At 38.9% G+C, this 27,898-nt stretch overlaps 3 protein-coding genes across 6 annotated transcripts; 1 reads left to right on the plus strand and 2 right to left on the minus strand.

Moving 5' to 3' along the window:
- Positions 1-1,045: 1,045 nt before the first annotated feature.
- LOC139121705 (cytosolic iron-sulfur assembly component 2A-like) lies at positions 1,046-8,833 on the minus strand. The gene is made up of 5 exons (XM_070686794.1): positions 8,623-8,833; positions 7,697-7,861; positions 7,238-7,287; positions 6,166-6,211; positions 1,046-2,938 (listed from the first exon to the last, which is right to left on the minus strand). Exons 1-5 carry the CDS (start codon positions 8,747-8,749, stop codon positions 2,841-2,843), a joined length of 486 nt encoding a protein of 161 aa, XP_070542895.1. The 5' UTR covers positions 8,750-8,833; the 3' UTR covers positions 1,046-2,840.
- LOC139121701 (fructose-1,6-bisphosphatase isozyme 2-like) lies at positions 7,799-17,331 on the plus strand. Of its 2 annotated transcripts, none has more exons than XM_070686787.1 (7): positions 7,799-7,937; positions 9,205-9,359; positions 10,614-10,869; positions 11,913-12,053; positions 12,835-12,976; positions 14,357-14,469; positions 15,606-17,331. In XM_070686787.1, exons 1-7 carry the CDS (start codon positions 7,908-7,910, stop codon positions 15,792-15,794), a joined length of 1,026 nt encoding a protein of 341 aa, XP_070542888.1. In that variant the 5' UTR covers positions 7,799-7,907; the 3' UTR covers positions 15,795-17,331. The 2 variants fall into 2 exon arrangements, with proteins under 2 accessions (XP_070542888.1, XP_070542889.1); XM_070686788.1 differs by having other exon boundaries at positions 12,835-12,972; positions 14,353-14,469.
- On the minus strand, positions 17,179-27,898 carry LOC139121700 (uncharacterized). 3 transcript variants are annotated; one of them, XM_070686784.1, is made up of 8 exons: positions 27,640-27,898; positions 27,240-27,295; positions 23,518-23,626; positions 22,834-22,869; positions 22,360-22,459; positions 19,091-19,989; positions 18,391-18,450; positions 17,179-17,798 (listed from the first exon to the last, which is right to left on the minus strand). In XM_070686784.1, the coding sequence occupies exons 3-8, from the start codon at positions 23,543-23,545 to the stop codon at positions 17,692-17,694; spliced, it is 1,230 nt and encodes a 409-aa protein (XP_070542885.1). In that variant the 5' UTR covers positions 23,546-23,626; positions 27,240-27,295; positions 27,640-27,898; the 3' UTR covers positions 17,179-17,691. The 3 variants fall into 3 exon arrangements, with proteins under 3 accessions (XP_070542885.1, XP_070542886.1, XP_070542887.1); XM_070686785.1 differs by having other exon boundaries at positions 27,436-27,646; XM_070686786.1 differs by lacking the exons at positions 27,240-27,295; positions 27,640-27,898 and adding an exon at positions 26,882-27,020.

Below are 27,898 nucleotides of genomic sequence, written 5' to 3' on the forward strand. Positions count from 1 at the left end.
ACTATGTTCTTACACAAGAAACAGAAAACTGCCCTAAAAATTTGCATGAATAAATGACATGATTTTCACACGTCAAAATTAAATCACTCTTACAAACCTATCAATATGTTTATAATCACCCCAGCAGGTTTGAAAAAATGACAAATTCAGGCCAAATATTTACATATTTAAATTTCATCATTTGGATAATGTTAATCAGCTTGGCTAAAAAACTTAATTACAATCAAGACTTATCAGACAAGTTCCTGAAGAGAAAATTTTGACAAAAACTGACCCTGAAAATTCAATAAAATGCAAATTTTATGCTAATTGGAACATATTGAATGAATTGTCCTCACCAACATATATACTACTTTCATATCTATGAAGTTCCACTTAGTTTTAGATAACCATCCAAACATTCCCCAAACCAAAACTGGTCACATTTAGTGCAATATAATATTTGAGCTATTGAGTTTCACATATTTGATCTAAAAACAGACTGACCCATGCACAGATGACATTGGTCGCCTGGTGTGCCTTTTGCACACTGGGGGGAGGGGGGCAAAAATGCTTCAGCGATGTCAAATTTAGTTAGGCAAGTTTGTTCTGAACAATGATCCTTCGTTTATTGACCTTGAGTTTCAATTTAGTTTTACCTTGTGTCCATTAATTTGTAATATTCAAATTTCCATCACAGCTATTCCCAAAAGTCTGTGCCTGTCTTTTGATTGTGCACAAATATACCAGTGGTAACCGGGGTGAATTTGAATATGTGACAGGTAACATACAAAAGTTTTCATTATTGAGTTCTGTGAAAATATAATTCCTGACAAACAGCGTTTCTTGACATGACAAAGCATTTGTGTTGGTATTAGATGGTGATCCTTGAAATCCATAAAAATGTAATCATACTGTCTAAGGCACAGTAGACATTCTATCATGAAAACAATCATATACATCAATGTTAGATTGGTATACGGCAAATGAATAAATAGCAAAATACAGGCAACGTCATAGACTGACGGTATCGTTGTGTAAACTGATTATCACAACAATGCAAGCGACAGCTCTAAAACATGTAGATTTATTACACTGAATATTTTAATTCCCAATTCAAGTAGAAAATGCTGGTATACAGTATAATCAATCAACATCATCGTGTTTTCATTGAGGATGGCAATTCAGCCAGCACCTCGGTTCCCAGTCAATACTGTGGTATCGCTCAGTACATCACCAATCATGTGAAAGGACAGCAGAAATGTTACCATAGCAGCTAAATCATAAATCTATGTCAAAAAACACTGATGGTACCCAAGACACCAGGGAGTTGCACAAACAAAATTCACGTTCTACCGAGTGATGTCCTGTATTGTTTGCGTTTCATCATAAACTTTGAATGATCTCATAAAATGGGTAAAAAACCCTGAAATATTGTCCATATTCAGTTTACTTATCATGAAAGCTCTCACGAATGCACCCTTCTGGCATGGTATTTATGGACTTCATGAGCAAACAAAGTATTAACAAATGTCACAAGAACAGCTTTGCCAGACTGTAGCTGTCCTTCTTGACATAATATAGAAGGAAATAAAATACACTATTATGCATGAGTTTCAAGTATTTTTCATGAGTTTCTCAATAAGCAACCTGTATTGTATAAAAGTTCCATCTTTCACAATGATTAAAGGAATCTCCAGATCCTGCAGAAATAAAGCAAGCTTGTTGGCAAGTGTTTGAAATCTTTGTTCAACATAGGTGTTCCTGTTTTGTTTTCTTTTTTGAAGGAGGGGGAGATGTAAGGGATGCCTGTGTATAGGTGGGGAAGATTGCAAGGACCTATTTTTCATATCAGAACCACAATCACCCAACTAAGATCAGTGTTCATATTCTTAATCCTTATAACAAGAAAAACGTGTTGACTTTCAAAAATGTTAAGGGTTTTCATGTTGGCCGTAAAATTCAACATGGTAAAGCTAAAGGATAACTCTCTATTCTGAGTAAAAGTTCCAGTATGTTTTGCGTATTTAATAAATCATTTGACCACTGGACTGATCAAAATTGCAAATACAAATTTCTATATCTCAATATATTACAATGAATAAATTATATTTATTGAATCACACTGGGTAAGCCCTTACCACACTGGAGTAACAGTACGGTGGCAGGCCTACAAAAGATTCTGTAAAAGCATTAATTTTAACATGGATTTAATTTCAAGGGAAGGTGTCGTCGGAACTCTGCTCAAAGGTTGCCAGGGACCCCAATGGCTGATGTAAACACTGTATCTACTCAGACGTTGGCGATTAATGAAAATTAAAACATGTTTGTTAACAATGAATATTATAAAATTTAAATGTTGCAGCTAAATTGACGTGATGCATTGAGATATCGTTTATAAAATACAGTTTGTAAACAAGAAAGTCGCAAACGCGCAGTTCCGACAACACCCTCCCTTTCACTAATTTTAATGTTTCAGGCATTTTCACTGTGATTTAAATTCACTAATTTGCCAGTAAAACAACAGCATCCTTTGTTATCTAACATGTCACTTGAGTTCAGTGGATTTTATCTCTCATCGAATATGGCAAGTAATTTTTGCTTTCACGGTATATGGAAGTGTGTGAAGAAAAACAAATATCTTTTTGTTGGTTTTCCCATAAAATATGGTGTTGCCACAGTGAAGTCTTAATGAACAGCCATGATGCACTTCGACATGTAATTCTACTCTGCATACCGGTAGATGACTGTAACAGTAAGCAATATACAAAGTGTCTTGAGGAGTGATATTGCAGTTATTGCACTTAAACACAGTCACTCTACAATACAGTTCCTCAATGGTATTTTGCATTTGGTCGCGTTCACTCTTCCTCAATCAGACACCGTTCCACAAGTTCACGCAAGTTGGGATTTTCCATGGCAGCTGCTATTCTCTCCTTGTCGTTGATTTGTTTGTTTACTGTGAAAGATAAAAATTGAGAGATCAACACGTGAAATCTCTATCAGAGTGACATGAAATTGAAACAATTTGAAATGGTACATAATCATGTCAGTCCGGGTCAGCTCCAAAATTGGAGACTCATTATGATAATGTATTCTGCCATTCAGCCAATCATCGACCAGATTACATCATTAATAAAGTACAGGTCACGCTGGGTCACAAATTACCCACCAAGTGTGATCGGCAGTTTTGGGCCGCTTATTAAGCCCCTGTCTTGTGAATTTCGACGAATTTCGACAGTCAACATAATCCACGTGTTCTGCAGAAGGTCATGTCCAACAAGGAGTCCGATTAGTGAACAAATATTCGAAATATTGACGATTCATTTCTACCCCCAGTTTATCGATTTCGCTCACGTACCGAGAATCATTTTGTGGATGTTCGTCATCTCTATTAGAAATACTGTTATAAAGGTTATTTGTGTAGGTACGCGTATAACATTTTGCAAGAAAGAAGAGCAATGTCAGAGCTTTAAAACGATACCTGTTTTGTAGTTGTCAAACGCAGACTAAAAATGGTACGCGATTTTGAAAATGTGTTGACAGAGTGGCCACACAACTGTTCCCCATACGGTAGAATTTGTATCGCTGCCATCTCCGATACAAATGGGGTATTCTGAACGATCTGTGTAGGTACACGATTTATATTTCGCAGGACTTCAAGCCAGAGTCTAGGAATCACAGCGATATACGGGGTTTGGTTGTCTTAGCCAGAATAAAACTGGTACGCGATTTTGAAATTGTGTTTTGACAGAGTGGCCACACAACTGTTCGACATTATGACAGAATACGGCGCGGGAGTTCGACACAGTATGGCGTACGTAACGAAGGACGCATGTGGAGGTTGCCAGGAAATACAATTTTTACTGATGGCGCGCTGGCCGCTGATTGGCTAATGAGAGGGGGAAAATATTATGGTATAGCGTCTCCAATTTTGGAGCTGACCCGGACTGATCATGTCAATATTTGGCAAACACACCACATTAAGTATGAACCATGTGTTACAGGTTTGGACCTTGTCTTTTTTTATCATTGCTATCAATGTCACATATTTAGTTATATACCGTATATTACCATGTAAAAACAAATTTCTGTCACGTGGGGCATGGTAGAGTAACTGTGCTTGGGGTGAACAACAACAACTGTCTCATACTGAAAGCAACTGAAGTTGGTAAAATTACAAGAGGAAATGAATCAGTCTTTCACTGGAACTGTCTGTATGCATTCTGCGCCAATTTCTCTTTTAAACTGATCATTTCCGGGAAACAGATGAAAGAATTGGCTTTCTGAGGTCAAATTGTGACCTGACCTTGCATAAACCAAATACTGGAATTCAAATGCCACTAGGATCATCTTTGTAGAGCCTAGATAGACTGTGAACTTTCATGATCACAAACTATCTCTGCAAGCTGTGTCTCAAGGGCCTCTTTATCATCCAACAATAGCGCTGTTCACGGTTACAGGTGTGTTACTAAATATAGCTGTACGCGCGCGACATCGGACACGCAGCTTGAAATGCGGACAAATTTTATCAATGTTGCATGCGTGGCTGTTTTTGTAGCTTGTACTGTGAGTCGTGAATATGTTTTTTAGTATTCACTGTTACACTAGCAGTCGCCCCCTGCGATGTATTGTCGTCGTTCTTGCATGCGTAATTTTCAAAAGCGTAATCTAAAAATGCGGACAAATATTTATTTTTGCATATTAATGAGAGAACAGTGACGTAAACTCTGAACGGCCCTATTCTAAAGGTTGTTTTATTCTCCATAAATTTTATGTGACCTTTAAATGTGAAGTTGATTTGCACACTTCATTTGCAAAATTTCCATTCCTACTTTCTTCACAGGTAGAAACTAAAAATGGCTAACTATGGACAGGAGATATTACCAAGTGTCCATGATGGCATGCCCAGCGATATGTATTTTTCATAACACTTCCTTGTTCAGAATTGTACATGCGAGGGATAGCTGTTTCATACATTCGTAATCCTCACTGTAAAATTTGTACTCCTCTGAAAATAATTTTTGAGTTACCGGTATTTGTTTAAATTTCTTTTACAAGCTTCATGCCCTATAATGAAAACATCAAATATTCTTCAAAGAAATCCCCTCAGTCTCTTCATAAACAATTGTCAGCGTAATTGGTATAGAGGGCGCACTGCAAGAAAAACAAGGAAGTGGTACTATTTGTTTACATTTACACGGTTCAGATCACAGTTCCTCCATAAACACTTACAATATAGAACAGCTAAGTCAAAGTATGGCAAATGAGTCAACATATTGGTTTTATTTCATGAAGGAATTAACTGGAAAGTAATGAATTACACTTTACCATTTCAGACAAAGTTTTCTATTACCAATACGTAACAATGGCAGAGGGACTGAGCCTACATGTAAACATGATCCTGGTGTATCATCCAGCTTTAATAATGACAACAAACAATACTGAAATTATTATGGTACATTCTCTGTTCTTGTTAATCATGTGACATTACAACATTTCCCTTGCTCTCTCTGTCTCCCATGTTTTCCAATTGGTAAATGACATTATATCATTACTGTACTTGCGGGTCAGAGGAACAATACTAGAATAAATTTGTCATAGAATTACTAGTAGCGCCAGTTAGGTAGGGTTTGCTGTCTCAGTATAGTGAACGGAGATTCAGTAATTTGTGTCTATGGATGCCTGTTTTCATGCCTCCAAGGCAATCTTGAGGTTGTAATACTATAGCATATAGTACAATGCAGGCAATTATTTGTATACAGTGAGATAAAGAAAATTGTTTTTAGAAAGATATAATGACACATTCTGTGCCCCAGTGCTATTTTAGAAACGCATAAAACATAACTGACAAAATTTAAATTGTTTGCCTCTTTAGGTATGCACTGCTGTACATTATTGATTGTGTGGTTTCAATTGTTTTCCCCTGAGGTGCTAAGAAACAGTCTGCAATCACATGGAACAACACTGCTGTGATTTCTGAGATGGGCCAGATGCTGTGTGTGTGTTGGCTATTTAGAGGTGAAAACATGGGCAGCTGTTCAAAAACTTACCAAAGTAATGTTATTAGTGACAGTGTCTTGTTTTGCCCAAGTTTTACTGCCGGCACGATGGTTGTTTTCTAGTTAACCACATATGTTCAAGTAAAGAGAAAATTTTTGATTAAACAGAATGAGGACTACTTACTCTCATCTTCTGTTGAATGACCACCTTTCTTTATAAATATGTCAAGCTGTAATTGAAAAGAAAGTAAGTAATCAAAGGATGGTAGAGCATAAAATTTCTATTCTCCACGTAATGAACAAATAAACGCTACAAAATTTCATTCTTTCTCTTTGTTCTTTCAACAATTTTTGTCTCACTAGTTTACTTTTTCTCAAGTTACAGCTTTTGATTCTATATATACCTATCTAATACATCAGCCTCAATTGAGCCAAAACACAGGCCAACTAGCGATCATGTATCTCTGGTCTGTTATTTTGTGGACTCTCCTTCACATTATAGATCATTGATAACTAAACCATGCGCAAAGCAAACAAAATCCTTCTGCTTGACCTCACACAGTGCAAAAATGCAAGGACGAAATTATTTGTAGTTCTCCAAAACATGACAAATTGCTGAAATGGATCATGAAGCAACCGCGAATAGGTTGTTGGAAGTTTACACTGCTGACAGATTTGTGAATTGCACATTTGAAAACACAATCTGACAGTGATTGAATATTATGCAGAAGGTTTCTCCATGGTTGTGCCTTAGTAGGAATTTGTTCATGATAACAGAAATACAGCTGAACTCCAGTCTACCCCTTAAACACAGTGAGCCTCCTTGTCATGCATGTGTTGTCTAGCAAAAATATGTGCAGAGTAACTTCTTTGACCAAAAAACAGGAAATATTCGTCCAATTTCTCAACACTGAACTGTAGAGCAGATGACACTGACAGTCTTACTTCACTAGAGATTTGGAAGTATTAGGGCTCATGTGATAACTAGATACTTTATCAGGGCTTCAATATCAAGGTGGGCATGAATAAATTAGTTTGATTTGAGGCAGTTGTTCTAGTCTGTGCAAATCAAAAAACTGTCCACTTGGTATCAATCTTACATTTAAAGTCACGGTCAATGAATATTCAAAAAAAATTTCAAGCAGCTTTCTGTTTGATGTGAATTTTCAAATTCAAATATATGAAGGCTATGTATCTAAACAGAGTGAAAGAAAGGCCTCTGCAGTTTGGGAGATGCATACAGAATTTCATAATACCTTAAATTTGTGAGGTAGAGACCTTTCCAACTTGACTCTCAAACACAGGCCTGGAAGGGAAATGAAAAGAAAACAATAATCATGATAGGTACATACCCCCCCCCCCCAAAAAAAGAAACATCTCCCACAAGTATAAACTCACTGTAACCATCCTCCAATTAAGAAAAAGACATACCATGGTCTTTATTTAGTTTTCAGTTACACAGTGTTACACCACTGGTAGTAAAACTATAACCTTCAAGTGCCTGATGTTGTTACAGCAAAATTATGATAATAAGGACTGGGTTTAACAATACAATTACATTCTTTGCAAAATATTCACATTCACGATGATGATGCACATCGATATACTCCATCTCAACAGTCGCTCAGGTTTCCATGGCATGTTGCTATGGTGACCCTCAGTCTTTCATGAGCATTGGGAAATAATACAAGCAAGGTCGTTAAAAGGTCGCATACCTATTAAAGTCGCCAGCGAGCAGTGCGGAACTGTCGGCATAAACTCTATCCTGATTAAATATTCATCGTTCCCTCTATGACTCACGGAGACACAGTCTTCATACACAACGTCAAGCTCTTCTAGGCTTTGTGGCTTTTCGGGATCCCTTATTGTTCGAATTATATCTGCAACAACCAAATACAGTTCTCAGAGACGAAGACAGTGACGATCATGGCGAGTCAACAGCAACAGCAGAAAGGGGTATGTTTTAATGCATTTTATGAATGCATGTTTTGACATCAGACCCTATTCAAAATTTATCCTATTTCGTTTCCCTTAATAAATTCTGAACTTGCCACTTGTGGCGTTTATTGCTATCCTTCGGTGCATTTGGAAAGCTCACGAAAATTCCGTAGACATAATTCTGATGATGAGCAAGTCGAAATCGAGTCGGACATATTTGCAAACCCAGACGTCACGTAATCACTTTCTCGTTCTCAAGTAGAGCTTGAGTTGATGAGCACGGCTAGGCTGAGCAAAGCGGCAACTCCGTTTTTTGTAGAGTTACGTCTGATATCGACTTTTTGTGAGATGCAACGACATATGTACAATCAATGCCATGTTTTCGAGTTTTCGATATCACTAACAATGAAATAAGCGATCCGTGAACTTTGATAGACCTTTAGAGCGATGCATATCATGACTTCACGTGCACACCGCATAAAGCTTATCACACCATGGTGTCCGCGGCGTTGCTCTTTTGGTCGACAGTGGAGCCATTTATACCCCAAATGTCCTTGATACTTCTTGTAGTCTGTTTTGAGACAACTATAAACCTTCCAAATTCAATATTTTATGGTCCATTTGTGCATTGGATCTCTATTTTTGATCGGTCAAGCCCGTTCGTCGTGAGCCCGAGAAGCGAGTCGTTACGTTTTGGCCTTACCGTAAATATCTCCTGCTAATTCTGTTGCCTGATCGTCATTTGCAGCGTTTATTCTCGTCACATCGCTTTCAGACATTTTACCACTTCCTTTGAAATAAGAGGTAGCGGCAGACAGGACAGAAAGCATAATGCATTGACGACTACGAGTTCGAGATGTCGTGAGCCGCGTTCATCTTGCAAGCTTGCCAGCTGAACTGACCTTATTTTCAACCAGCATATTTAGTCAGGGTTAAAGGTTAAAGTATTTAAAAAATCATTGTGGGGAACTAAAGAAATTTCCCGTTAGTACGACAATTGATCCGACTGAGATATTTAATAATTGGACATAATAACAATAAAATATATTTCACGAGTAAAGAATGATTTTCAAATAAAAAAATGAAATACATGTACGTGGAAGAAGCCATTATATGTAAATAAGTGGAGGTGTGTCTTGTCACGTGACTGCCACATCCACACACAGAGCCAATGATAAGTCTTTTCATTCAAAGCTTCAGGGTGCACGTAGCCCAGCCCTCGACATAGTATTTTTTACGCATCTCTGACCGAAATCCACTTCTCATTCTCAAAAAAATGGCTCAGGTCGACACAGACACGATGACTCTGACTCGGTTCGTTCTGACCGAACAGAGGAAAGTCCCACAGGCAACGGGTGAATTGACTCAACTGCTGACGGCGATGTGTACGGCCATCAAAGCCGTGTCAACAGCGGTAAGGAAGGCTGGAATCGCCAAATTGTAAGTATCGATTTTGGCGGATTATTATAAGTGAAAGACTTCATAAAGAAGTCGTAGACACGTTTCTCAGAGTTATGAATCAATACTCATGCACTGATGTCTTAAAATATTCGACGGCTGTTTGACCCCACGCACAAAAATTGACATCCAAAGCTCCAAGGGTCATTTGCAGGGTTCGAACGAAGCAAACAAACCAGTATTGTCCTATTTCCGACCAACGTTTCAGGTTTGATGAATATGTTGTTCCGGCATGATTAGGCAAATTTGGCAGTCTCAATTGAGCTTTCGATGTGACGCCCAATCTGTTCATTCATGAAGGGATAGAACCCGGGAGAGAACTCTGTCTAAAGGAAGCGTGTTGACAAAAAGAAGAAAGTATTGATGAATGAATGTAACCATCAACTTGCAATTTTGGTCCACTTCATGAAAAAGATATCTCTGCAGCAAATATACAGTATATCACAGTGGAGGGACTGTGAGTGTATAATTGAGATAAAGTGTGTACAGCCAGATCCAACTATTGACCTTCATTTTCAAGGTCAATGTAAAAATACATTAGTCATGACAGCAAGAGAGAATGGTTCCCAGAAATGACTGTAAAATGTGAAAATACGGATATAGAAATAAGAGCAATCTCTTAGACAGTTCAGCCCTGTCTCAACGATGTTTTGAACACTTTCATGGTTTGTGTTGACGAGAAATACTGTCCCTAAAATTAGTAAAAATTGTTAGGATTTTCCTGTCAGCTGTATGAGCCCGAAGGCTCATCATTTCATTAGTTATTTTGACCAATTTTTTCAATAAATTTTTGAATATTACAAAGAATTTGGCAAGTTAGTAAAATTTCAAGTTTCAAAACCCTATCTATATCACTGACAGCATTGACATAATGAACAATGAAAATAATTTACATTGCAGCAATGTCCATCATTTTCATTGTTCATATGTATGCCTTCTTTGCATATAGTGTATAGTGTATTGTGTATCAAAGATTTGGAGGTCACAGCCAAAAACATTGTGGCAGTTTTTAGATCAATAATGTATCCATATTACAAATCACTAATGTTAGTCACATAAGATGTCATGTGACTACCAAGTGGCTTGCAAGTGAACACACATGTTACCTGTAACACTGAAACATGACAGGTATACATCAAAGTAATCTGTCAATTAAAACATCTCATATGAGTTATTGAAAACCAGGGATCAAAATATGACAATAGCAAATTCTGATTTCCTTTCTGTCATGTCCAGGCACGGAATGGCAGGCGGATCCAACATCCAGGGTGAAGACCAACACAAGATTGACGTCATTGCCAACAAGCTATTCATTAATATGCTGAAGTCTTCCTTTACAACGTGTGTGCTGGTCTCAGAAGAGAATGAAAACATCATAGAAGTTGAAACTGACAAGCAAGGAAAATATGTGGTCAGCTTTGACCCTCTGGATGGCTCTTCCAACATCGACTGCCTTGTGTCCATCGGTTCAATCTTTTCGATTGTGAAAAAGGTACTGCACAGATTTGCTGCATCTCCCTAAATGAATATGATATTTAAAGGCATGGTTCAGGCGTCAGATTGTCTTGCTAGGAAATTTACTTACCAGATTACAATTTCAATGGAAAACAAAACGCCATGACACCTTCATAATTTTCTTACAGACTAGGACAAACTTGATCCCTGGGATCAATTCCCCTACCTTTAAGCTATAAATCTTACCCACTGAGACAGGTATGCCATAAAATTTGACCAGTTCAAAATAAATACATGAGGAATAGTGGGTGCATATCTGAAATTCAAAACCACAGTCCCTCCACCATAGTCTGCTTGTACACATCCGTTGCACTTGAACCACAGTTTCCCGCCAGCTACCTGCCCAGACAAGAGACCTTGGCAAGCTAAGATGTCCCTCAACAAAATTTTGGTGGATTGTCTGAGTTAATCACACTCCCTCCACCAAATTTTAGTGGATTGATCTGAGTCTACTGGACAAAACTGTGAGGTTTATCCATTGCTGGAATGATTTATTTGCTGTTGATATTATAGCAGTATATCAAAATTCCGGTGTGAAATATTAGCAAAGGGATGTTCAAACTTTGTTATGTCATGAATAAAGCGCTGTTATCTTCTCATCTCAGTCTATCGAAATGCTGTAATTTTGCCATCACCATACTGGTATAATATTACACATGAATACAAAATGAGTAGTTTTATTTTGCAAACAGCACAATGCACAAAACAACAGGAACATGAAACTGACATTCAATTTGTTTGATGTTAAAGGTATACTGTCACCTGTTCCAATTTTGCCACAGTTACCATGGAAAGAGAAAATCTAACCAATCACAGATTTTAAGCGGGTGGCCGCTTTTTAAAAACAGTGCCTTCACATGGGCATTTTGAATACTGAGGAATGCTCCTTTGACCATATATGGACATATTTAGATTACAGGTGACTGTATACCTTTAAGTTCACATTGATTGGGTACAACAAGTCATTTCTATATATACCAGTATAATCTCCTCCAATAATGTGATTGTTTCATTTGATAGAGATCAGAAGGTACACCTGGATTGGATGATGCCTTGCAACCGGGAAATCAAATCGTAGCAGCTGGCTATGCCTTATATGGTAGTGCAACCATGGTGATGCTGTCAACGGGTCAAGGCGTCAATGGATTCATGTTGGATCCTGTAAGTAATTAACAATTGTTTTTTCAAAAGTGCATCATTTGGATGTAAATATTTATTCATTGAAATACAAAAGCTTATGATGTGACATTGTTGATGGGTATTGAATAATATAGTTTGTGTTTTAAATATTTGTCTGCTGTGACAGGGTTAAATGAGAAATAAGTCTTGCATGTATATTTCATCTGGGCAATCACAGCCTTAAATGGTATTTATTACTTGGCATTTTGTCCAAGACAGTTGACCTTTGAACTCTTGCGATCAGAGACATTAATTATATTTATTGTTTGGTGTTTCGTACAAAACAGTTGACCTTTGAACTCGGTCCAATTCTACAATACAAGACCATGACATGTGTTTGTTCAGTGGTGAATAAATACCTTTTTTCTGTGAAAACATTGGTAACAGTATGACCTGTTAGGATAGATGGATTTATTTTGAATACATATAACTGTAAGCATTCTTATCTTTTGACATGTCAGGCATTAGCAAACAATCAAAATGACAATCCATCAAAAACGTGTTTACAAAAACTGACATTAAATGATCTTTGACAAGTCAAATTGATATTGATTTGGCGTCCTCACCAGTCAGACCATACTTTGTTCTCAAACATGCATTCAAGACAACTAAAATACTGAGATTTAATTCAGTAAATTTTTGCTTTGCTATGACAATTGAAAGCTCCAGGAACACTTAAGTTTGCACTTAGAGCAAACAGTTCTCAGAAAGTATATTAAAGAGTAAGTGTTCAATGATTACTGATTCTCTTTGTTGTTCATAGGCAATTGGAGAATTTTTGCTGACAGAGAGAAACGTGAAAATCAAGCCACGTGGCAAATACTACAGCATCAATGAGGGATACTCCCAGTATTGGGATGAAGCCACCAAGGAGTATGTCCAGAACAAGAAGTTTCCCAAGGCAAGTCTTGGGAAGAAAGAACATGTATTTAAAATTGGAATATATTATCAATGTATGACTGAAAACGTGCAGAACTATTCTTGAGATAAGAATATTGCAAAAAGAGATTTCCCAAGGCAAGTCTTGGGAAGAAAGAACATGTATTTAAAATTGGAATATATTATCAATGTATGACTGAAAACTATTCTTGAGATAAGAATCTTGCAAAAAGAGATGTACTTACTGAAAGAAGAGTACGATGAATCTGTTGTCATAATCATGACTAGGAAATGTTATCACTGAACAGGGCTCGAAATTAGCGGTAGTCCCGCGTCCACAGACTACCAACTTTTCCCTGGGGCTACCAAAGTCCATGAAATGGTAGCCCACATGGACTACCAAAGTCAGTACTTGGCATGCCATGTCTGGTCTCTCACTTTTGGATGAGCTAAATGCAGTCGAACCCAGCTGGACACAGTAAGGCCAGACCATGACTTTGTTTTGCAAATTACAAAGACGACCTTGAGATGGAACTTTGCAAGAAAGTTTCAATATCTCAACCGATGTACTTGGATGACAGGCACAGAAAATGATAGCCAATGAAAACGTATTCTCATTGCATTTTGATCAAAAGGTATCAATCACAAACTCCTCCCTACTACAGAAAGCCCATGGTCTGTTTTAGCCCTGCTGAGAAGGTGGTGGTCATTGCCATGAAGACTATCAAAATTGGCACGCAACTCTGAGAATGGAATGGGTTGTCAATACAATGATAGGTCACCAAACTTTTTAGTATCACTGTCGTCAATTATACCAGTTTCCTTTGGGTAACAAAGGTGTGCAAGTATTCACATGATCAAATGTCTAACAAATTCACTTCATGGGCAGAATCTTGAAAAATAGTTTTTTCTTCTCTTGTTAATGAAAACAAATCCCTAAACTAAAATATGCATGGGCTACCAGCCATTGTTTCTGTGCTACCAACTTCAGAAAATGGTAGCCCAAGTGGACAACAAGGGGGAAAAGTTAATTTCGAGCCCTGCTGAAGGATGTTGGTTGCCCTCTGACTGACCTCGGGAGATGACATTTGTAACTGTGTTGACCTCTCCATTATCAGACATGACCTTTCATGACTAGGGCATTTCTGCTTGCCAACTGATCAAGTGATAAGGCAACCATTAAGTTGTATGACAGAAAAATTGAATGTACACAGACTAAGAGTCAGGTTTGTCTACATGACTTGGGACCTTGTTTACAACTTTATCAGAATGAAAAGATTGAACGTTTTTGATTTCTTATGAGTTATTAGCAACCAATCTAGTGATATTTGTTGTATAGAAATGCACAAGAGCTTGATTAAAAGAAAAGTGCTGACAGCATTATTTATGTTTAATTTTTTAGGAAGGCAACCCGTACAATGCCCGTTACATTGGTTCCATGGTGGCCGATGTTCACAGAACTGTCATGTATGGTGGCATATTTGTTTACCCAGCACATAAGAAGGCACCAAAGGGCAAGGTTAGTGTCAGTAATTATCTGTTCCCTGAAATGGTAGCTGAATGACCTAGTGTGAGATGCAGTTCGTAGTAGTCACAGTGTGTTTCTGTATCTTGTTGGTGAGTTTACAAGCTTGTCAGAGAACTGACAATATATTGTGGTGAAAGATTCGCTGAGCTGCTTTTGCAGAATGGCCAAAAGGCTGTTAGGCCAAAAAAAGAAAAAGAAATGTTTCTGGTCAGCGCGCGCGTCACTTGAACAACAGTGCGTCACGCTTTTTTTTTCTGTTTGTGGCCGGCGGTCGTGGCTTACACCAAACCAAAATGGCTGAAGAGAAAGAGAAAATTCTTTGGGGGGCGTGATCAGTGACTGCATGAACAGTATATATGTGACTATATTGATAAAACTATAAAACTAACCTTTTTCCCTCCCTTGAGGGAAAAAAATAAAAAATAAAAAAAAAATATAAAATGCGCGTCGCTGCACCATTTTTTAAAGAAAGACCTGACCAGAAACATTTCTTTTTTTTTTTTTGGCCTTACTTTGTAAGTGTTCGTGGCAAAGTCTCTTGACTTTCACCCCTTCACCAACATGGTTTGGTCCAATTACCGTTTTCAGTTTTTCAGGTTGACTTCTAAAACCAGGGTATGGTGGTGAAAGGGTCAAATTTAGTGCATCAGATCATATCTGTTGTTTGCAACTTGTAAACAATAAAGTAATGCTAAGTGAATCTCATATTTCTTTCCCATTCAGACTTTAACTCTTTGAGCACCAAAGTCAATTTTTGTCACCTTTATGAAAATTAGTAAATTAGTAAATTTTTACCAGATTTTTGCCAAAATTTTGATAACAAACTGTAGCAAATAAAAAATGTCTATTTGGTCCAAAATTATCAAGAAAAGTACAGAAAAATTTGCAAAAACTGGTGTGAAAATTTTTGTACTGAAATTTAGGTGGGACAAAATTACGGCACTCAAAGGGTAAATACAGTTGGAAACATTGTTCTGTGGTATGCCTTCCACTCCTAGCACAGCCAGTGATGAGTGCTTACCCACCGGATAACTCAGTACCTCAAACAGTACATAACCTAAGTAACTTTGTCTAAGTCAGACCATAATACAGACTTTTATTAAACGATTTTTCTCATTTCCTTCTAGCTTCGCTTGCTCTATGAGTGTAACCCTATGGCCTACATTATTGAACAGGCTGGTGGCATTGCATCCACAGGGACGCAGCGAGTTCTGGATGTTGTACCCGAAAGCATTCACCAACGAGTACCCATAGTACTTGGATCACCTGAGGACGTCAATGAATATCTTGATTGTGTCAAGAAACACCAGAACTAGACTGAAATCGTCTTTCTTTGGAAAGAGAGAGATAGACCAGGTTGTAAAATGGGACTGAATATAGTGAAATCTTACAACACTTGTATAATTAAGCAACTCCAAATTTCCAAAATTTGGTAAAGATAAAGAGGGACTGGTAGAAAGTAGGGAAATTGACTGGGTGCTAAAATTTGTAAACTGAGTTCGTTTCTAATACATATTGTATTCTTTCTCAAAGGTCTATGTCAATACTTTTTTATCGCTTAAAATTAGACAAATCGTGTGGTTCATTCACAATTTATGTAAAGTGGGTTTATCTCTGTCAGTCTAACTGCGATATTGAAAGGAGAATGGTAGATTTTGATTTCAACTGGCATTTTCAAAAAGACAATTATAGGAAAAGCAAGCATTTTTATGAGCAGGTGTGAGCCACTGTGTGGACAATAGTCTCTCTTAAATCCCCGGTTTCACAACACGGCTTCTAATGAGTTACCTAAAGTCAAATGTACCTTGCTGGCTATGTCAGTCGCTGAGCTGGGTTACACCACTTCAAAATCAGGGTAGGAAAGGGTCACGGTGTATATCTAGTGAGGGTTATAAGAGAGTCCATACTAAAGAGAGCTGCCTCGTTACAATATATATCTTGTCGACAATCAAATTTGCATTTCTGTAAGTTTTCCTTGCATTGATATGACATTTCTTTTGCATGATTTTAATATTTTCATTGTTGATTAGTTTGTAGTTGCAACATCATTTTACAAAGATTTTTGAGTCTTGGTCACTTCTTTCAGGTAATTTTTTATTTGAATAAGCATTTGCTGATAATTGGTTGGTCCATGGTGGAAAAAATTGATGCTTTGGATAAATATATGACCTACATACTATTCTGTGAGCTCATGAAACAGTACTCTTTAATTACTGGGCAAGTTATAAAGTCAGATGCTGAGGTACGTTGATTCCAGTCTTCAGAGGCTGTCCCCAAAATACTATGTTAAGTTGCCATGGTAACTATTGTGCACGTACCAGATTCACCTTTGGCTGTAGGTGCATGCATTTTGCTAAGTGAAATGTCGGTTTGTTTGCGAGCTTTCTATTGTAACAGTATGATGTCTACACAAATGATGTACATTGCCTATGAAAAATTTAAAATTCGTTGCATATTTGTGTTGCAAATGTAAATAAAAAACTTGACAAAGTATACTAATGTAGATCTAAAGTAGTATGCTGTAATTTTGCCGATATCAAGAATATTCATGTAGAGCAAGATCTTGACAATCCCAGAGTTGAGACAAGAACTTCATATCTTGAAATCAAAGATATATATAATAAGGTTTCTGCTTTAATAACAAATATGTGTTCGTCATGATATTTCACATTTGGTATGTAGTCTTTTCCTCAGTAAGGAAAATTTCCATCGCTAGAGGGCGCTCTCACAAGGAGTCCACCCAGGATGCTTTTGTGATTACTGCTATGGCGCCTTTGAGTTGATATCTCTATCAAAAACTTGGGAAAATTGTTCTATTTGATGAGATTCAAATAAAACTTATGCAAAGCTGCATATTTTATTTCTGTTGCACATTCATTTGACGAGTAATACAAGTTATTTTCTCCGGCTGTGTGTGAGTACGGACTGCCAACACTACCCAAAGGCATGCCGTTACGTTCTTGCAGTTTGAAGGTTGCGATCAACATACACTGTAGCCTACCTCGGCAAAACAGAAATTTCACTGGTTTATTACAGAAAAGTATATGCTTAAAGTCAGGAAAAAAAACAATTTTTATGTCAGACGCTAAAGCTGCATTTTGACGTAAAGATCGTGGCCACACGTCTACCCGACCATTTCGCGTAGAATATCAACTGGTCAAAAGTTCAATCATGATGTAACACTACGAGCACGAGGAATTCTCGACGGTAGCTTTAAGCGATTTCCAAATCGTGCTCTAGAATCTCCGGACATTTCTCCATCACTTTCGTCAAAAGGCTATTTATGTACTTCCGCATATTTCTGTTTTCTTCTTTAAGATCTGTACAGGACGAATAACACAGGCATGATGTTGATTCAGAAACAAAAGGCAAACTGCGTTCCAAAAGTCACGAAATGCATGAAAATTTGTTTCTGTCTAGTTATCCTTCGTGCGCCATTTGGTGCGTCATTTTCGCTGGGCTCATAACCCATGATTCTCATGATACTATGCAGGGAACCTGGCCCAAGAGCATCTGGATCTTGCATGATATTGACTTACGAAAAAATCTCAAAGCGATTCTCCAAAGCGTGGATATATTGGTATAATTCACGCGTCGGGTCTTTTGCCTTTCTCGAAATCAGACGCATGATTGAATAGCATTGGCAAGCATGCCGAGATTTGCGGCCAGAGTCTCTCCTAAATGATATACGCTGAATCGTGTTTTCTTTCAGGCCTTTCAGGCCAGCCGAACTCATATATGTATAGAGAATCTGGATAACCTCAGTGCTGTTGGTCACTACTCGTCTACTAAACCTTCCGACGAAAACTTCCATGACGTATCATCACCTGGCAATGCCCATCGATAAGTTCAGTAAAGAAAGTTCGCTATAGGTGGGTCCGGAAGCCCACTTTTCAGTTAACTGAGTCTTACCTCTAACGGTTTTCCGAAGTCGTTGGATTTCGTCATGAACGTTGTCAGAAGTATTATCGACTGACATATAGAGAGAAAAAATATATGCACTAATAAGTTTATGAACCCTTCCCTGTTCAAAAAAAACAAAACAAAACAAAACAAAACAAAAAGCTGTCGCAAAGTGATTAATTGAGAGGTGAGAACCAAGCTAATTATGTTCTCGCTTACATAGTACATGCTGTTACTTTAATACAGTTGAGAAGTCACGAGTATATCAACAACGATTTGATACGTCTGATTTTACCCAGGCTAGCAGTCATTGTCCAATCAGCGTTCATAAAATCGACTCATGAACAGATTTTTCGTACATAGCACGAATACAAGGGTTTCCGATTCTGTACCTTTGCAATGCCATACAGAGTAAGATTCTCCATCTCTGTCTCTTTCTATTGCGTTGTGTAATTTCCAAAACTATGAAACAATTATGACCACAGCACTTTCGAATAAAATAACCGTTATATCTGTGTCTCACACAGAAAGAGAGGCATAAAGAGGGCCTAATAAGAATTTACTCGAATTTTAGAATTTCGCCCCTTGTCTGCTCAAACTATATGAGGGTAACGACCGTGCGTGCCACTGTTGTCTACATTTCTGTGTACAGAAGTATCATCATATGTATGAACAAGGATTTTTACAGTAGAGGTAAAACATTACTTACACGTTTCATTTTTGCCCAGATAGTCATCCTTTTTTTGATCTCGGAAGAGGAAACCAAAGAATCCCTTGGGTGACTCTCCTTCACTTTCAAGTTCCCTTTCCGATGACATTTTCCTGGTCAACGTGTCCGCGTCGACAAATTCAAATCTCACCAGGGATATACCTAAACCGCCCGACCGTGTTTCGATGAGCACGGGCCCGGAACAAACTTTCCACTGTGTAGTTGTACAGCGGATTTTGTTCGGTGAGTCGTATTCGACATTTGCGAGGCAGTCGGCGCCACAAATAGTGAATTTCACGATATCGTCCTCACTTTCTCCTAAATTACGCCCGCGTATGGTGATTTTTGTACCGCCATCTACGGGTCCCTCTCTCGGCGATAGGCCTGAAATCTCTGGTCTATTGTCGGCAATGCTCTCTCCGCTGGCGCTAGGCTCACTCACTGCGCGCTCTCTGATGTCTTGATGGCTTGACGTTTTTAATAGAAGTGTCTGATTCATTTCGTCTTCGAACAGTCCGGCGATGTCAGAAACAGACCGCGAGCCGCGTCGGTTATAGTTGAAAGACGGAGTCTTCTTGGTAACACTAGGTGAGCCGAGCAGGGTCCCCCTCATCCATGTCAGCGTTCCTGACAAGCTACCTTTCAGAGTTGTCCTGTCAACTTGCGTTTCATCTTTTCCCGGGCTTGCTTTGGACGTCTTCCGTGATTTAGCAACCCAGCAGTCGTATATCAGCTGCCCCACTGGGTTTGGGCATCTCCTGTGAGGTTGAAGATCTTCGGTTCGTCTCCGACCCAGGCATCTGTGTGGTATGGCTGCTATGGGAATCGTTAGTTCACCTAAAATGTCTTGCTTGTCTCTTACTGTAAACACCAACGGGTCGTATGTGCCCTGTATCTCGCTAGAGTATAGAGAAAAATACAGAAAATACGACCATGTCACTCGGTGTTCTCGACTTTGCCCGTAGAAAGTTATGAACCAGTTATGACTAGCAGTGGTTTTCATGGTCCACGTTGACAGAACTCATTTAGGCCCAACGGGAGCCTTCGTTATTTACGGGCGGAGGGGGGGGGGGGGGGGGGGGGAAGCGGTGGAATTTAAGAGACGAAAGAAATGTAAAATAATCCCCTCAAAGTATTCATTGTAAAACATGACCCCTATCGATTAAATATGACCCCTCCCCCAGGTCAAAATTGTTGGTCTGATAATAAATTGATCAAAATATAATGTAGCCATAATGTGCTGTCAAGGTGTGGCGCTGGATTTTAACAGCACAATCACATAACTTTGCACTATGGACACTATCTGTTATTTAATTTTTGGCTATTTTCAGAATTTTGCCAGTTTCTTGTTCTACTCCTGACAGAATCCTAAATTATCAGAATACTGATGGTAAACATAGCTTTAACATGTGGCACGATCATTGATATTGTTGACAAATTAATACAAATATTGAATAACTATAGATTAAGTTACAGGTAGACGAGCATTAAACTGTGTAATCTTCTTGTCACCCGTCAAACAGGGTTTATGTTACAGCATAATCGGTGTGTCTATAACTAAGTCTAGTCTTCATGGTAGCGTGATTTCCATGTTGCGCACGATCTCGTCTAGATCTCGTCACTTGTATAGTTCTCTTTTAATATCACTGTAATAGCTTTGTACAACTACTGTAAAATTTGACCCTTGACCGTTTTGTAAAGCTCACCCGGGCCCTGATTTCAACCGCCCCCCCGTAAACAATGAATGCTCCCTAACTAACTGCTGAAGAGCAAAATGTTCACTAGAGAAGCTAAGTATCTATTGTCTAATAATAAGATCCATTTTCTAATGCTATTATCATATTGTCTGTCAGAGTGATAGCAAACGATAACATTGGTCTTGATGCGACACACACACACAGAGATGCGGGAAATCTATGCACAGTAGAATGGATGCATTTCAACAATATCCTAGATCAAGCTCCATTACCTGTAACTTTTGATGTATTTTCGAATAGTTTTGTCCTGTCTGTAAAATCATATTTCTTGCTCTGCTGTAAAAACCATGCCGAAATGCCTATAGTGTTCAATTTGTCGATATAGTACCTATATAATCTGTATGCGTAGTACTATTAATTAGTCGACATAGGTAAAGCAATATGCGATCGTCATCTTTTATTCGACTGTGAATCCGAATCAATACAACGGTAAAGTTCGACCATAGACGTCTCTACCATCTGTGGTTCAACCACAGGTGCTTGCAGCGTTGCTTGGATAGTCGATCGAATACCCGGGATGGAAGTGTGAGGCCGAAAGCCGAACCTCGGTAGTTGCGTAAAGAACTATTCTAGGTAGTTGTGTAAAGATTGTTCTTTGCACAGCTACGCAGGTTCGGCCTGGGTAGCTGGGTAGCCCACAGGCGCCCTTGTACTAGGTAGTCTGCTAAATCGATCGATTTTCTTCTCGATCTATCGATCCCGTACTCGATCTGCCCGCCACTGCAACCTAAATAGGTAGTGGCGGGCAGAGTATATACGGGATCGATAGATAGAGCAGAAAATCGATCGATTTAGCAGACTACCCAGCGCACGGGCGCATGTGCTTCGGCCTAACACTAGTAACACGTCGATCCCGGGCCATCGATCAACTATCCAAGCAACGCTGCAAAGCACCCGGCTGTGGTTCAACTAACGCCGGGAACTAACGATAACTAACAATAACGCTTTTAACACTTACGACGAATTTCAAGTGTGCTTATATACCCAAAGCTGTAGGGAAGTATAATGCCACAAGCAACCAAAATGGCAATGTGACATTTGATACTGATCACATGTTCGTCTTTTTTGGATAGCTGGGTGATGGAGGCAGAGTTGTATATGTCCCTGCCTGTTTGACTGATTGCCATTGTACTGTTACAGACCAGTCGACACAGGCAGAGCCCTATGCAACATGGAGTGATGAACATACGAATGAGTATTATGCAATTATGTTACCATCTACTCCGAGGATATTGTCTGTATAATTAACAGGAGTTTTAGCGACGTCATTTACTAAAATGTATTATATTCTGGATCGTAATTGATCAGTCAAAAGATTGAATTTATAGAATGCAATGTGTTGGCTACAGGCTAATATTTTGTATTTGAACATAATTTAGGGAGAATAATGAGAAAGTGGATTCGCATTCAGTACAGAACGGAAACAATGAAAACATTATCAAAATTTACAGTGTCCCTAATTAATTATAAAGCTGAATCGATATTGTATAATTAACAGGATTTCCAACTCACAAGACAGATTCTTCGTTCCAGTCTGGGTTGCTGCTGTTGATGACAGCTGTTCGGTATTTATCATCTCCAATACCAAATATAACCGATGTTTTACACCGGCCTGTGGAGAAGTGTCGATGGGTCAGTGACAAATACATTCCTGATACACACTGTTCTGTTCTAGTTCAGAGTTCAAGCATTAATTGTTGTAGCTGACAATACGCTACATGGTCATGCCAAGAAATTCGCTTAACAGCCGTGGGTGACACTCATCGCCTTAAATACGTTGGGTTAGCATGATAAGTCAAGGAATTGTCCCTTTGTTTCTTATGGTAAGTACATGAATAAAGGTTCGGAGATGTCGTACTATGGAAATAATTGGCGCAACTCTCTACTTCGGTCGCAGCAACTGGCCATTCTTATATGAGCCAAAACTACCGCCGAAAGACGGAACCTTTTCAGGGTTCAAGAGAAGTATTAAGGGAGTTACCGTACCTGACTTCTTTCCTTGTAAGTTTCTGGCACCATACACTAGTGAAGAGAGATGAAGAGACACTATAATTTCAACATCATTAAATGAGAACATCTAAGAAACGATCATTTTTTTCTGAGGTATGAACGCTTTTTGGAAACAGTGTTTTGTATTTGATGCGATGAGTAAACAATAATCTGCCGTGCCATGTGTTCGAACAATCTGAAGTAGAAATAGGTCGCGATTTGTCGAAATTTTAAAGATCTTGTAACTGTATGTGTGGAGAGGACGCTGTCGGTTAAATGTTTACCGCTATACCGTTTTACTGTACATGGTTGAGATTATCTTCTTCTGCACGTACCCTCATAGACTTGGTTCAAGTCGGTGAATTTAAAAAAAAAATGTAATAGTTTCTCTTGTGTCTCTCCCACTTCATACAAACCTATTTGGAATTTGGCAGCCCCGGCCAGGTTTTCCTTGCGATTGAACGCGTTACCTTTGAGTCTGCGGTAGTAGTGAGTTAGTTTCTGACGAATTCCGGGAGAAACTCCCCTGTATAGCGTCCACCTCACTCATCGCGTTCACCCCACTAAGGCGTTTCATATGAAAACAGCACACAAAAATTCTCAAATCACAGATTTAAACCAAATCTAGTATTCTTAATATTCTACCGTCATTAAAAGCTACTTCACATGTTTTTTACGAACCTATAACCTTCACCTCCGTTGGTTCCATACTGCTAGCATCGTCTAGTATGCTCTATGCCGTGCTTCGTGTAAAGTTACTGCAATTGTCGCCTCCAAATGCTGGAATATTCTGAAAATGATAACAAGGCACTGTAACATGAACAGTTTTCCGCTTCTGCTTGTGCTCGTGTGATCATATTCACAATCGGTATATGACCTCTTAACCTTCCATAATATCTTACGATTGTACCTTATGCTGATTATGTTTCTCTAAATTGCATGTTGTCATGGCGACGTCAACGTGTTTCAAGGGCAGTTCGATAGAATTTTCCGAGGATGACGATCTTCTTAAAAGCATTTGACAATCCAATATTGCACAGATCACCCGCACATTCCCTCACATATGAATTAGAGCCAACATTAAAACAAGTCATATTAAACCCTAGGTAATAAGGTGCTCAGTATGGCCAACTTTAGACTTACGCGTTACATGGATGGGAGGGGAGGGAGGAATGCTGGGTGACTCTGCACAGACTGACAAGATAAAACCAGAAGAGAATTTTCCAACGACTTTGAACGCAGTTTCATGTTTCACAAGGGCTACCAAAGGATGCCAAGGCAAAGCAAAGGATATCCGTTTCCTTTCCTGTCAGTCTGTCTGTCTGTCTGTGGACATTGGATGAATTCAAATAAAGCAATCTGGAGAGCGTTGAAATGCATTACGGAAAATGAATTGACATATTCAATATCACGTTTTTGGCATCCTTTTGGATGAGACGTACATCAATATTTATGTAGGGTTATAGAGAGGGCGGCAATACTCTATGCAGAAGACGTGCGCCTTAATATCGTTAGTTGGAAGCGGAAGAGAGAGAGAGAGAGAGAGAGAGAGAGAGAGAGAGAGAGAGAGAGAGAGAAGAGAGAGAGAGAGAGAGAGAGAGAGAGAGAGAGAGAGAGAGAGAGAGAGAGAGAGGAATAATCGAGGGTGTCGTCATCGTTCCGTTGCCATGGCAACCACCTATGCCACTGAATGGAACTTCAGGGATACACGGTTTGTGTACCTCAAAGCGACGTAGACAACGTGACCAATATATCGAACAAAGCTATCATTTAATTAGCACACACAGTAATTGATCATTGACAAAGTAAGTAAATTCTTTGTTTTGCGTCCACTCAAAATCCTAAAAGGTACGCGGGTAAGCGGTTAAAAACACACACAGAAAATTTAACACAAAACCTGTTTGCCTTTATTGGACAATTTTTCTCAACCACATGAATACTCCCAGACTCCTGTCGCAGTGTGACACACTGTATGATCGCTGTATGCATTTTCATAACAAATGGATCAAAATAAAGTCATTCTTGAAAGTTTGCTTTTCTCTTATTAGTTTTAGATGTCTTTCTTGTGCATTAATTCAAAGGATCCACATGCACAGCACCTTGACAGCCTCATCAAATAACTTATATCTGGACACTTTGAGGAATGGGTACACTATAACGGTATACAGTAGCAGTCTTTTGTCCTCAAGTTCTTTCAAGTTTAATTTTCTTGGGTAATGTTTATGCTCTGATGGAATGTCATAGTTTTGCTGAAAGGTGTCTTTGTTTTGAAAGAAAACACCAAACAGATCGGGTAACTTAAAGCCTCTGTATTCAATTTTAGAAAGATGGGGTATCAGAGAGAACAAGACACTGGCGATATTATCGACAAAAGTCTTCCCTGTACCTTCCTCGGGACAATCCGTAAAACCAGCACCTTTCCTTTCCATCAAATCAATGAAATCATTTCGCAATTGCCAGTCTCAAAGCACAGACTCATCAGACCCGAATTTAGGTGGACACTTCACATCTATTTTCCTTGCACTTTCAAAGTACCACACCCCAGATTTTTGAAAAGATGAAGTATCATGGCATAAATGGAAATATTCTACAGTGGATCAAAGCTTGGTTGACGAATACAAAACAGCGAGTAGTCATAAATGGAGCATCATCTGAATGGAGAATACGTCACAAGTGGTGTCACTCAGGGTTCAGTTCTTGGACCAGTACTCTTTCTAATCTACATCAATCACACTGACGGTGAAATTAGTTCTGAACTCTGAACTTACTGACAATACCAAGAAATATCACCCCTTGCGAAATTGTAGTGACCCTAAAATTCAACAAGCTGATTTTGACAAACCAAAAAAATTTCTGCATTCTACCTTAAAACCGTCAAGCAAGTGTGTTAAGTTTGCAAAAGGCAAACAGAATGTTTGGTTTCAACAAACGATCACTGTCAATCAAATCAAAAAATGTCATTCTTCGTCTTTACAAGCAACTTGCTGTTTTGCTCGAATATTTGGTACAAGCTTGGTCACAATGGCTACAAAAGGACATAAACATCTTAGAAAAAGTGCAACGCAGGGCAACAAAAATGATACCTGAACTCCAACACTACAATTAACAAAATAGACTTAAACAGCTTGGTTTAATAACACTTGAACAAAAAAGAATTCGCGGCGTGATGATTCAACTCTACAAATTATCAAAAAGACTACGACCACTGTAATCTTTCACTTGAGTTAGCAGCAGACTCGAGAACTTGCCGTTCGACTTAACACAAAGAAGTACTTTTTTCAACAAGAGTTGTGGACACCTGGAATAAATTACCAGCCGATGTCATTAATGCAGAAAGTGTGACCTCCTTCAAAAGCAGCTACGACTGCCTACTACAAGTTTTAACTTTCACAGAGGAATTTTATCCTTAAGGATAACTTTCCCTTGCCCAAACTGAACAAAATAGCACGTAAAGGCATTTCGTTTACAGGACTGATCACTGGTTTGTTTTTGTTTAAAGTTAAAATGGACAGATGAACCAAATTTTTGGCAAACCTGAAAGACTGATAAACTATGATAGGCTTCAACACTTTCCGATTTTTCCGTCTGCCATAAGCTTACTCAAGTCCAACCGGCCGACTGAATCTCTCTCTGTTTAAGTCCGGGTTGCTCGCGATGACTATGCCTTCAAGTTAATTGCCGTGCAAAGGTTTCCTGTTTTGTAACGTCGATTATTTCCCTGCTTTCATCCATTTTCTTTCGTGACGGCAAAGCAACAACCGTTTTACATGTAAAGCCACAACAGACAGCGAGAATGATTGTGAGGCGGCGAGTATCGACAGAGGTAAATGTGTAGAGAGTACCGTTTTACGTCACCGCATGGTCTATTAGTGAAATCCGGCTGCCGTAAAGGAGGTTTTCGCCGCAAAGTAAAAAGCCACGACCTCTTTTTGCGACAAAATAGCGCCACCAACGGCGAAATTTGGAAAGGAACGTTTGTGTTTTTTTTCCTTAAAATCTCCAAAAACCTAGGCGCGCGCGGACGCAAAACAAAGAATTTACTTACTTTGGCCTTATCAGTACTACACAGCAGCGAACAGATCTCGTTGATTATCATACATTCTGAGAGAGCGAGCATTACCCGGTTGCTACGGATGGACGTATCGAAGCTACTCCCCTGGGTACTTTTGGTATCATCTATTTCCAAAAGTAATCAACTAATTAGAAGTACAAGTGATTAAAATGGCGACTATTACTGGACTGAACAGTAATGTACACGCAAATTGCTCTTCGAGAAACATGAGACGGACTTCACCAGACATTCGACACACTAGAAATGTTCAGGTAATACTGAAGGCGGGGAAAGGTAAATTTAAATAACCATTGTGAAATGAAACACGAATATATCATGATTGTGTACTCACCTAGAAGGTACGTGCCATCCTTGATTCAATTCTGAAGGCGTTCAAGGTGACCCCGACTGCCAAGAGACGTAAACAAGAGTGTGAGTATTAAACACATTTAGAACACGGGTCTACAACGCCAACAGTATTATCAGTATTATGCTAGGACCGATCGATGCTAATATATGAAATTTTAAATTGTGATATAAATGCTGACCACAGGCGTTTAACGATGCATTGTGGGCGACACAATAGAAATGGCATTTCACGGTAGAGCGGACTGATCCGGGGACTGATGAATGAGCAGGACGAACTGGGAACGAATTGTAAACGTTTGCTTATCCATTTCAGTGTCCTTTGTAAACTGAGCACTGCGTGCTGTGTACGTGTGCGGCAATCAACTACATCACTGAGTATCTACCAAGGCTGTATGGCAGACCCTAGTATCTTTGAAATTATGGTGTATTCTTTGAAGTGGTGGCGCAGATAAGACGGCGGCTAAGAGACGCTCAGCAGCTTGAAGGCACCCGTACCCGCTGAACAGTTCTCAAATACTAATATATATCTTGGCTGTTTCAAGACGTGGCATTGTTTTGACTGCAGGGGTATCCAATGACATCGGCCTCCTTGGGATTAATTTTTCACATCACAAACCACAAATATAGAAGAATTAGCTTATG

Source organism: Ptychodera flava, chromosome 21, assembly GCF_041260155.1.
Source record: "Ptychodera flava strain L36383 chromosome 21, AS_Pfla_20210202, whole genome shotgun sequence".
Classification (NCBI taxonomy): domain Eukaryota; kingdom Metazoa; phylum Hemichordata; class Enteropneusta; family Ptychoderidae; genus Ptychodera; species Ptychodera flava.

What these genes read in the sequence shown, in the direction of transcription:
- LOC139121701 (XM_070686787.1), top strand. Translation starts at nt 7,908, where the DNA reads ATGGCGAGTCAACAGCAACAGCAGAAAGGG. An exon ending in TCTTTTCGATTGTGAAAAAG is followed by an intron (nt 10,870 to 11,912) that starts GTACTGCACAGA and finishes TTCATTTGATAG; the next exon opens with AGATCAGAAGGTACACCTGG. An exon ending in AGAAGGCACCAAAGGGCAAG is followed by an intron (nt 14,470 to 15,605) that starts GTTAGTGTCAGT and finishes ATTTCCTTCTAG; the next exon opens with CTTCGCTTGCTCTATGAGTG.
- LOC139121705 (XM_070686794.1), bottom strand. Translation starts at nt 8,749, where the DNA reads ATGCTTTCTGTCCTGTCTGCCGCTACCTCTTATTTCAAAGGAAGTGGT. An exon ending in ATTAGCAGGAGATATTTACG is followed by an intron (nt 7,862 to 8,622) that starts GTAAGGCCAAAA and finishes TGGTTGTTGCAG; the next exon opens with ATATAATTCGAACAATAAGG. An exon ending in CTCTACCTCACAAATTTAAG is followed by an intron (nt 6,212 to 7,237) that starts GTATTATGAAAT and finishes TTTCAATTACAG; the next exon opens with CTTGACATATTTATAAAGAA.
- LOC139121700 (XM_070686784.1), bottom strand. Translation starts at nt 23,545, where the DNA reads ATGGAACCAACGGAGGTGAAGGTTATAG. An exon ending in AACGGAGGTGAAGGTTATAG is followed by an intron (nt 22,870 to 23,517) that starts GTTCGTAAAAAA and finishes TCTCTTCACTAG; the next exon opens with TGTATGGTGCCAGAAACTTA. An exon ending in TGGAACGAAGAATCTGTCTT is followed by an intron (nt 19,990 to 22,359) that starts GTGAGTTGGAAA and finishes TCTATACTCTAG; the next exon opens with CGAGATACAGGGCACATACG.